This window comes from Chroicocephalus ridibundus, chromosome 7 (genome assembly GCF_963924245.1).
Source record: "Chroicocephalus ridibundus chromosome 7, bChrRid1.1, whole genome shotgun sequence".
Taxonomy (NCBI): Eukaryota; Metazoa; Chordata; class Aves; order Charadriiformes; family Laridae; genus Chroicocephalus; species Chroicocephalus ridibundus.
Genome location: NC_086290.1, coordinates 18,794,332 through 18,805,734, shown reverse-complemented (window position 1 = coordinate 18,805,734; position 11,403 = coordinate 18,794,332). Strand labels below are relative to the sequence as shown.

Sequence of the window (11,403 nt, the reverse complement as noted above, 5' to 3'; positions counted from 1 at the left end):
TTTGTTTTTGTTTCACAGTTGCCTTTAGACGTTTCCCTCCACATCAGGAAATCTGAAAAAATGGGATTTTTACATCTCTCCAGGTATGCTCACGTGGCAATCCTGTGACCTGTCAGCCTAATGCGCTTCCTCAGGGAATGATTAAAGGCGTTATTCTAGAGCAGCCTTTTAAAAGTTGCTGTAGACACAAAAACCCGCTCTCTTGTCTGGGCTGCTCTAGGACCCAGAGCGACTGACAGAAATCCTCACCTGAATGAATTTTCCCCTTATACCTTATAAGGAGTCCAGGAAAACAAGGAAGTGATAACCATGTTCACGTTACTTTATGCACAGCTTGTCCTCTTTACCTGCCCAGGTAGCCCTTGTTTTCACTTTTATTCATGGTCTGTCCCGGTAGGGTTGAAGTCTCCTCGCAATCCGGTGTAGGTGACATCTGAAAACATACCCTCTGGGAATGTATGATTTTTACGACATTCTACCCTTACTCGGAAGATAATTAACACGCGGATATTTTTTTGTCACGCAGCCAGCACTGAAAACGAATGGGGATTGAATTGCTTTGCCTCTGTTTCCTATTTCTGCAGAGAAATAACTGTGTGCAAGGTAAGGCTCAGGGGTAGGGAGACCCATTTCAAAATCATCTTTGCATTGTTTCTCGCTTGAAGTTGATACGAAATAGCTTTCTGTCTTCAGTATTTCATCATTTCTTTCAGTTTAATGACTTTCTTTTTTTTTGACAGCCTGCTGTAGGGCTACCCTGCAAATTCATCTAAGATTTATGTGGCCATTACATAGCACAACATGTATGAAAGAGATGGGCGTTTGAGCAATTTTGGTTATACTAATCACTGTTTGATCCGCTGAGAAACTTTAATGCTATACCTGTGACTGAGTGTTTCGCTGGCATTTGCACAATATATTAAAATCGTATCTACAGACCTGAGTGAAGCAATTTTAAGCGTATAGAGTGAACATAAATCTGTTCTTTTAATATCCCTGGCTACATTGGGAATTTCTTACCCGCACCATACCAGAAACACATGTAAGACTTTATCAGGTGCACTGGAGAAAACAAGTAACAAGTTCTCAGTGAATGCCATCCATAAAGAATGCAAAAGTAAGTATGTTAATTGCCAGCAATTGTGGCATTTTAATTTTTATTAGAAAGTTAACCTTCTACCAATAGAAATACCATTATGAAGGAATTTTATCAGTAATCCTAAATATGGATAAATGTGCACATTTTTCGCCTCCCACATTCTCTAAATGACAAGACTCTTCATACATAGAATGATTAAAACACATTATTAATAGTCTTTTATCTTCTTGGATTTAAATTTAGGGACCTGTACTCAGGAAAGCGCAGTGACTTGTGAAGATTGTTTGCTTTCCGGACCACACTGCGCTTGGTGTTTTCAAGAGGTAGAGTAAATGATACAAAAAAAATTTTCAAAGTTAGACTTAAAGTGTTTGTAGTAGCTCTGAGTGGTGAAGTATTGACTTAATTGGGTCAGCCTGTGGTTTTGTAATGCACGCAACGCTTAGTGAAGCCTTCCTGGGGATCAAAAGTGGCATTTGATCTAGACTTTATGGTCTATTATTCATTGTTGGTTTGGGTTGGGTTTTTTTATAAACAACCTTCCTCATCTAAGGCAGAAATAACTGTGCTATTAGAGGGTCTCAGGTCATCAGTCTCAGGGCTGACTCACCCACGGCGCTGATGCTGAAGCACCAGACATCGTCAGGGACCAGACTGCATCTTACGTGCTATATGCCAAGCCAGACAGTGTAAGCAGAAGGTGCTGCAGTCAGTTTGCACATACAAATGATTAATCTGTGGTTGATTTTAAGTATAATGATAGCATCAGTTTTATAATTAGTACGATCTAGGTGTAAGTGTTATGGCTGAAACATTGGGCTTAAAAAAAATAAATCTGGATTTGTTTCCTATATCTCTGCTGCAGACTTTCTGTGTAACCCCAGGCACGTCACTTAACATCTCTGCTTTTAAAACTTTCACCTGTAAATGATGCTGAGTAATATCTCCCTATTTCACAGTAAATATTCTAGGTCTCGGTTCATTAATGCTAGCAAGATATTCAGCTATCACAATTAAAAACTCGCCAGAAATAATAGAGAAATAAAATAAGTCTCTTTCGTAATAGTTTCTGATTTACACCTTTGCTGTTAAAAGTATTTCTTGCTTTTTTGAATAGCAAAATGGTACCTAGGATGGAACTAACATACTGCTTGATGTAGTAGCTGACAAAGACCAAACAGCACTTTTTTAAAAAATAACAAAGCAGTTTGCAAAAATTGTAACCATGGGAAAGAACCTCACCCACGTTAGTGTGTTTGCAGTAGTTTTTATGGTTGTACTTAACAATCAAAACAGGATTTTCTTGAAATGAAATGTGGTCACGTAATTTTGACTACTGCCATGTATTTTCAGAAAACAAAAATGAAACACAATTTATTGATTTTTTTTTTTAAGAAAAAACACCTGTGGAACTATTGAAAACTTCATAGCAGTAAATGATTTTTTTCTTTGTTCATAAACTCATTGACTTGTTTGCCAGAGAACAACACATCAGGAGTGCAAAAGAAGCAGGAGCTTTAGCGACAGGGTAAACACAAATGCCTCCAAAGGAACCACTGTTTTCTGTAGGACAAAAACACACCTTGCAGTTGTATTTGAAATATGAGTTTGCCTCTTCACACACGTTTTGAAAAGCCAGCAACTCAAAGTGTGTAACTAAGGGAGGTGATATGGATCTCCCTGTGAAAGTTTTATAGTGGTACATGATTTTTACGTGCACTGTATTCAAGAAGCAGTCGCTGAGAGTTTTGCCTGAGCAAGGACATCAGATTCTGTCTGACGAATAACAAACCACTGTTCCCATCAGGGGTCTCTGCATTGCTTCCACCAAAAGATATAAGATCCCTGGTAATTTTCAGGCATGAAGGATGATGTTTTGGTGGAAAGAAGGGTCCCAGTTCTGGTTTTAATGGGTTTAAAGTAACTTTGTTTTGCTTTGGATGGAAACTTTTTCCGTGACTGAATTTGGAGAATATTTGTGGCTTAATGGCCGAGCCCCAGGTTGCTTACCCAAACCCAGGAGAAAAGAGCAGCCCCATGGTATGGGCCCATGACCATCAGCCAGGAATTGAATGTTTCGGTGCTGATTCTGCTGGGAATTACCCAAGTTTTTGTCAAAAGTTTTGCAGGCCAGAGCAGTTTCCAGTTCAGGAGGCAGCTGACTGATTTTGAGGGTCTAAACTCTAGTCATAGCTCGAGGAAATAGCAATAAGGCACAGAAGCCTCTTTGTAAAACTAACCATTAACTTCACCCCTATGCGGGGGTAGTACCTGCCCTGCAGCGGTGTTGTGGCAAGGAATACATATCAAGTGCTTTGAAATGAGTAACAAAGACAGACTGCGGGCTGTCCAACTGCTATTGATAGGCCTGTGATTTTCTCCGGATGGGAGAAGGTCAAGTAGGATGCTGGGCCAAACGTAACCAGATAGAGGTGGGCATGGCGGGAGCCCCGCCGGCGCTGGGGAGCGAGGGAGGGAGGCTCTGGTGCTTCTTGGGCACCAGGCAGAGTAACAAGGACTTGCTCCCTGCTTCAGTGAACATGTTAAATGAGCGTTGAGGAGAAAGAGTAGGTGAGAAAAAAACCACTGGGTACTCCACCGTCAGTTTGTCACAAAATTTGTAGGAGTTTATTATCTGTGAGCCCCCTTCTCTTTTAAATGGTGTTCCATCAGCAGTTCAAAACTGTTTAGGAAAGATTGGTGAATTCGTGGTGTAATCCTGTAATAGAAAAACCAGGGGCTTGTAGGGGCTTTGTGTTATCATTCCTGGTACTGTGAGAAGCCAAATGCAGTGAGTGGCACAATTCCCGTTCCCCAACAATAGAGCGGTTTCTCCCAGGATACCAAATCGGTGTAAGTTACATTAATTATACACCTGTGTGACATGATCCATGAAGGGCAAATTTAGATTTCCGTGCCACCTAGGTCTCTTTCTACACTAGTTTGCACTAACTTGCACCTTTGCTTCTGTTCCCTGCATTGGATTGACCTTTCGTCAGGCAGGTGCTGGTGGCTGGTCAGTAAATACATTTAACTCAACCATCCCTTCTCCTGTTTGCTTTAGAATTACACGGACTCGGCTGGAATTCATGGGAGGTGTGATACCCCCGAAAACCTTTTGTCAAAAGGATGCCAGTTGAATTCGATTGAATTTCCCATTTCAGAAGTAGAAATTCACAGAAACAAGCCCCTAACTCTAACGACCCAGAAGAACAATTCTGATGTCACACAGATTTCTCCTCAAAAATTAACTCTCAGGCTACGACCAGGTAAGTCACTCAGATCATAGATGGGGGATGTTTTTTTTCAGTCAATGTGATATATTGAAGCTTCTCGGACTGAATGGTCTATAAAAAAATCTTGATAGGATAAAGATAAAAAAACCCGCGTGTTGAGTCCAAAATCGTCTGTTTACTCATCAGCTAGGTTGGACTGACTTCAAAATACTTTCAGAAGTGCTCGGTACATCAAAAAAGTACGGATATATTTTTTTAGTAGTTCTATTCTCTTGCCATTGAGGTGGCAATGAGAGAGTGGACCCCCCCGACACCTCTCCAGCCCTGCTCCTGTGCCTCGCCCCCGCAGGCCTGGCAAACAGCGTATCTCAGAGGCAGCATAAAATCTGGCTTTGAGGATTTACAAGGTACCAGTGACATTTATGGAAACACTCCAGACCTACTTTGGGGTCCTTGAGATGTGAATTTTTCCTGGAGAGAAATTGGAATAAAGAAACGTAAGAGACACCCAATTAGGTCATATCATAGTGTTGGAACTGAGATTAAAACCTGTGTGTACACCCGGGTTTGCTTCAAATTTCTAATGCAGGTGGTATGTTATCTTTAGTTTTAATTAGCTTCTTGCCTAAATTTTCTAAAGCTGCATAGCGCCAAAGTCATGTTCTCGTATTTTTACATTACAGCAACCAGTCGTAAATCTATGGTTACGGCTTTACTGAAGAACAGTTTAGAAAAATGACAGGAACTACTTTTAATTTTTCAAACCTCCTGTTTGAGATTTTAGTTAACAGAGAATTCTTTTTTTTTAATTCTACTGATGATTTGAAATATTACGTAATTTTCACCATATATAATTTTATGAACAACTTGGTGTTGCTCGTAACTTCTATTTAGAAGTGCTGATATGTATCCTGTTTTCCCACAACCTTCATAGGACATGAAGAAACAATACAGATCAAGGTTCGCCAAACTGAAGATTATCCAATCGATCTCTATTACTTGATGGATCTTTCAGCCTCCATGGATGATGATCTGAATACAATCAAAGAACTGGGTTCAACTCTTTCCAAAGAAATGTCAAAACTGACAAGCAACTTCAGGCTGGGGTTTGGATCTTTTGTTGAAAAACCGGTTTCACCATTTATCAAAACCACAGCTGAAGAAATAAACAATCCTTGCAGGTAGGCTGGGAAAATACCTACCTCAGTTTGCATGCCAACATTAAGTCATAATATTAATCTTTAGGAAAAAATTCAGTTCAGCAGCCTTGCTGGAAACTCTGCCCCCTTCCAGCAGTAGCTGAGTCAGTTTGGGAAGCTTCTTTTTTTCTTTTAAGTTTCTTTTAGTTTCACACTCTGATCATTATTCTGTTCAGGTTTAATGTTTTGAGAGAGGAATCTGGGAGTGATTCTGCATTTTAGCCTTTGCTGCTCGTTACAAATATGCTTAATGGGTTAGCAAACAGCTGTGCAGAATAATAATGTATTTTTCTTTGATTTGCTAGAATATACATACATATAAGAATTTTATGACACTGCTATACCAAGCAGGTGCAAACTCAAGCCCAACACAAAACAGCAGTTTCATTTACCCGTCATTGTTGTTTCCCTGGGTTTTTCCCTCTTAAAACCTAGCAGTATCCCCCAAACCCAGGCTGCCCTAGCCCTTTCTTAACCTACGTGGAGGAGAAGTTCTGTGGCCTGAAGCAGGACTGCAGCAGCTTGGTGGTGCTCTCTGAATGTCATTAAGAGACTCCAGGTCCTAATGTGCTTCTGAGTATGAAAACAAGGCGCAGCAGGGAGCACGGCAAGGACTGTGCGTTGTTAACTGGCTGAAGTACTCTGCTCTAGGAGGCATTTCCCAGGCTTCACACAGACCTGGTTGCGTTGTCCACCTCACTGGATGCTCTATGGTTCTCTTACGTTTTTCACTACATCTGTCTCAGATGCAGAGATACATGACAAAAACCACTAATCCAGACAGGCCTGCAAAGTAGCCATTTTAGTGATGTTTCACTCTGTGTTATAGAACCATAGAATCACAGAATGGTTTGGGTTGGAAGGGACCTTAAAGATCAACTCGTTCCAACCCCCCTGCCATGGGCAGGGACACCTCCCACCAGACCAGGCTGCTCAAAGCCCCATCCAGCCTGGCCTTGAACACTTCCAGGGATGGGGCGGCCACAACTTCTCTGGGCAACCTCTTCCAGTGCCTCACCACCCTCACAGTAAAACATTTCTTCCTAATATCTCATCTAAATCTCCCCTCTTTCAGTTTAAAACTGTTACCCCTCATCCTATCGCTCCTCTCCGTGATAAAGAGTCCCTCCCCAGCTTTCCTGTAGACCCCCTTTAGGTACTGGAAGGGGCTATAATGTCTTCTCCATAAGCTGTCTCACTTATCTTGTAGAAGCGTGCCATACGAGTGCTTACCCACCTTTGGATACAAACATGTTTTGCCACTAACGAATGATGCTGAAAAATTCAATGAAATTGTGAAAGGACAGCGAATCTCTGCTAATATAGACACTCCAGAGGGAGGATTCGATGCAATTATGCAGGCAGCTGTTTGCAAGGTAATTGAAACTTCTAGGTATAACATTATTTTTTCCATATATTACCACTTCTGGTATTACATGGTTATATTTCAGAGAAGCAGATCATTATTTTTCAAGATTTTTTTAACGCAGTCCAAGAGCCCCATTAGATTTGTGTGAAAATACTTTTGGCTGTATCAAGTTAAACATGCATATTGCAATATTTTACTGTTTCTTTTTAACTGCCAGGGATTAAAAAAAAACAAACCCAAAACTATATAATTACTGGGTCTGGTTTTTTGATTGTTTTTTCTTTAACTATTTTTGATTAACTGTATTTAGAGTAGCGAGCAGATTGACACGAACATGGCCAGCCCATGATTAAACACAGGAGTAAGGAGACAAAATGTTAGCCAAAGACAATGGAACGAACATCATCTCTTAAAAGAGATGTTCGGACTCTCCCTTTAAAATGATTCCCTTCATTTATTTTGAGATGCTGTTCTCCAAATCTTCTGCTGCTTTTCTATGTTATGAGTGCAATACAGCCTTCTAAACGAATGTATTTTAAATGACAGGAAAAAATTGGATGGAGGAATGATTCTCTACATTTGCTGGTGTTTGTGAGTGATGCCGATTCTCATTTTGGGATGGACAGTAAACTGGCAGGGATTGTTATTCCTAATGATGGGAACTGTCATTTGGACCACAATAATGAATATTCCATGTCAACAGTTCTGGTAATTTACTATTAATTTTGTACAACTCTGGCATTCCGGAAATTTGAAGACTGACACGAGCAACTTAGAAAATTAATGAAAGTATACCTTCATCACTGAAATGTGTAAGAGTTGGGGAATCTGGATATTTACTGTCATCTATTTTGTTTGTAATCGCACATTTTAGTAAAAAGCGAACAGTGTTTGTACGGAATGATGACAGATTATAGATAGGAAAAAAGAGCGCACAAATCTTATTCCTGCTAACCTGGAAAACACACGGAACAGGACCGACTGGTATTTCCTTTTGCAGGGAAGGCAAATTTTGCATTAATCATGTTCCCTGCAAGGGTGTGAATTCAGGAGGAGTTCAGGAATTTGTAGGACGCTGTTCACGTAGGAGAACTTTATCAGCTTAAGATACAGTGTTCAGAAATACTGAATGTATACACCACAGTGTTAAGTGTAGAACAAATACCCAGTTGCTCTGGCACAGTATTATTCTATGGATTTTATATATCTATCTATATATACATATCTATCTCACAGAGGCTACTGAGCCAAGTGTCCCAAGGGGACAAAAACAAGGGGAGTAAATTATCTATACTGTCTTTTATTTTGTATACATGTAGTGCCTAATTATAGTTTATACTATACAGTATTAATTATGATCATTTGAATGTGTGTTTCATGGGAGATAATTAGCAAGAGGACGCACAGGAAAAAATGGATTGATGTGGCTCTCTTCTGTTTGTTTGCAGGAGTATCCCACAATTGGACAATTAATTGACAAACTTGTGCAAAACAATGTTTTATTAATTTTTGCTGTAACGAATGAGCAAGTTCACACATACGAGGTGAGCAAACTGAAGTGTTCAGTTCTCCAGTATTTGTTTTAAGGTTGACCCTTTTTCACAGCTGATACAGTCAATCTTAATATTAAGGACTGAATTTGTAAGATATTTGTGTAATAAAAATAGATAAGAAATTATATATCAGAGAAAGGCTCTTTTACTTAGGAAGTTCTTCATGTGTTGATTTTGTAGTTCCTAGGTAACTTTTAAATTGGATTTCAAGTTGAATTGCACTAATTTTTTAGGTCAAGGATTGTCAAGCTAAGCATTGCTGAACTATTCAGTGTAATGATTATGATTAGCCCTTTTGTCTTTTATAAGCTTAGAGAGGGACAGTTGAGCCTGTTCCTACGTTTATAAGACAAGAATATATTTTGAAAAATACATTCATCTTCATGCTCAAGTCCGAGATAATCGTGCGTTTTTTCAGCTGACCTGAGAGTTTTATTAATTTGTCTTTGTTTCTGGTCTCTTTCCAATGAGACAAATAGGAAAGCAGTGGCAAGATTAAAAATTAAAAAAATGATAGACAAAATCTATCTTCCCTCATGTATCGTTCCTCATGTCCACTAAGGGAAAACACCTTATTGCAGGAATTTTTGACATTAGGATTTGCAGAATCCCGTTCTGTCAAGTAATTTCCTGCTCTAGGAAATCATGTCCTGGGAAATGGCGGCCAGGAGAGAGGGGAGAGCAGAGGAGCAGTGGTTATGGATATGCAAAATCCATACTTTTAATAAACTGAGTATCATTCATGCCTGCAGCTCCATTAGTCGTCTGTGCAGGCAGGAGTTTTCAGACTCCACTGATACCAGCCCTCCTGAAGCCTCGTGCTGCTTTTGGCCTGTTGGTGTTCCAGCTGTGAGCTGAGGCGAAGCCCCCAACGGCTGCTTAACTGCTTTTTGCAGTGAATGTGAGCAAAAGCCCGCTAAGATAAAATAAGAAGGATATTGGCACTTCTTATTTCCTTTTCTCTACAGTCCTGCTGCTGGGAAGATAATTTAGATCAGCAATAGTAGAAGTCAATCATTTAGAAATGCTGTCATAGCCTAGATTAGTTGAACTTTGTACATTAAAAAACTTCTACTAAATCTCATTATTGCTCAACAATGTCTTAATAGGGGCCTAATTAATGACAAGTGAAATTTTTTCCCTGATTTTAACAGGAGATGCATGAATAAGGGCTGTTCTAGGAGGTAGTTTGGAAGTATCTCTTTGATTTACAGAGCCTTGTCCAAAAAAACTTTTGTCTTACTGATGGCATTATATTTTCCCTTGGAAATTGTTGGCGGTCACCCTCAGAGTTGTCCAACAGTGCTCTTATCAGGGGGTTTCTATTTCAGTATCCCTGTGTCCCTGTTATACCAGCACCAAAGTTATCAAGTGGCACCCTTTGTACACTGGGAACACTAAACGAAGATTTATAGCTAATAAAAAATGCCAGCCATTGTTAACCCAACTGGGGAATGGTTTGTTCTTGTTACTTTGTGTGTTAGGGGAAAAAAAAGAGTACAATTATGTTCTATCTTGTAGGGTATAGAGTAATCCCATTCAATATATTCTATCTGCTGCTTTCATCTTTTCAATACTGCTTTCTGTTGCTTATTTGGACAGTTATAGTTGTTATGGTGGATGTGGAAAATCAGTCAGAGCAAGTGCAAAAATCATACATAAGTCTCGCTGGAGATTTTCCACACTACAGTGTACTTTCCAGGACATGTAGGACCTGCCAATAGGCCAGTAGTGGCATGTTTTCACCTGTGTGATTCAAATTTGTAATATAAATGTAAATAATCAGGTATCTATGCTTAAAAATGTAAAAAGACCAAAGCAAGACAAAATTATTCTTGTGTTAAGGCCGCTGCTTGGGTGGCCTGGAAGAGCTGGGAGAGGGCCCTGAACTGGCACTTGGGCACTGCCATTAAACCACTCTTGTCTTGGTGTTTTACTTCTTTTTAAAAGCCTCAGTGATGGAGATTCTGCAGTCTGCCTCAGAAAAGCCTCCCAAACTTAGTCATCCTTTGAGGTGGAAAACCTCTCCCCAGTCTCATCTCAAATCTACTTGACCTCAGCCTCTAATCCTATCAGACCCCAGAACTGACCACTGCCATTTATCATTCAGTTCTTAGGGAGAAGCGTACACTGCAATGACTGGGAGGACTTAGAAAGTACCTATTTAAATAGACTTCACAGATTCCATTATCTAGTCTATTTAGACAGACTAGATCTATCTAAGTGTTCAGACTGTCAAACATATATTTTATATTTCTAGCCCTGTATAATCCCCAACAATTCAGCCCAAAATAATCCAGTCATTTAATATTCTTGATCCTCTTCAACTGAATTTTCAGTTTATCCACTTGCATGTGTGTGTATTATTACTGAACCCACCAATATTACAGATTGCACAAGCTTGTAATGTGGCTGGGTTTCATTTTGATCCTTCCGTGCAACCAAAGAGCTACCAAGAGCAATCTAAAAGAGGGGGGAGATTTAGGTCTGATGCTCTCCCTGACCACAAGAACTTTAAAAGCAGTCACATGGAGACATTTATAAGGCCACTCAAAATTCAATGCAAAAGAGGAGAGGAAATTCCTTACACTGAGCCCTGATAATTTGAGACTATTTGAAAAAGGATTATTATCTCCACCCCCTGCCCCCCAGTCTTTTAAAATATATTCATATATGTCTAACTTTTTGCATCATTAGTCCCAGCTGAGTCTTACCAAAGCAGCGGGGAATGTTTTTATTCTAGAAAAGGTATTCACTCAAAAAGCATCTGTGAATATTGCAAAAATAATGTTATTTTGACAAATTGTGTAAATCCTACTTTGGTATAAAAGAAAACACCAGTCTTCAATGTTTCATGAAGCAGTTGTTATTATTACTGTTAATATTATCTGTTTTCAAGCAGAATTCTTTAAAAATTTATTCCAACTTAGATGAGGGAATAGACTCC

The 11,403-nt window shown here is 39.6% G+C and overlaps 1 protein-coding gene across 3 annotated transcripts in view; it reads left to right on the top strand.

Moving 5' to 3' along the window:
* The first annotated feature begins 367 nt into the window (after positions 1 to 367).
* Positions 368 to 11,403, top strand: part of ITGB6 (integrin subunit beta 6) — a 36,302-nt gene continuing 25,266 nt past the window's right edge. Inside the window, exons 1-8 of one of the 3 annotated variants that reach the window (XM_063341792.1) lie at positions 372 to 422; positions 527 to 603; positions 1,343 to 1,422; positions 4,164 to 4,368; positions 5,270 to 5,516; positions 6,745 to 6,910; positions 7,450 to 7,611; positions 8,352 to 8,447. In XM_063341792.1, coding sequence (XP_063197862.1) covers positions 543 to 603; positions 1,343 to 1,422; positions 4,164 to 4,368; positions 5,270 to 5,516; positions 6,745 to 6,910; positions 7,450 to 7,611; positions 8,352 to 8,447 — 1,017 coding nt within the window. In that variant the 5' untranslated portion in view covers positions 372 to 422; positions 527 to 542. Of the gene's footprint in view, positions 604 to 1,342; positions 1,423 to 4,163; positions 4,369 to 5,269; positions 5,517 to 6,744; positions 6,911 to 7,449; positions 7,612 to 8,351; positions 8,448 to 11,403 lie in introns of all 3 variants that reach the window. The other 2 variants (XM_063341791.1, XM_063341793.1) reach the window with 2 other exon arrangements.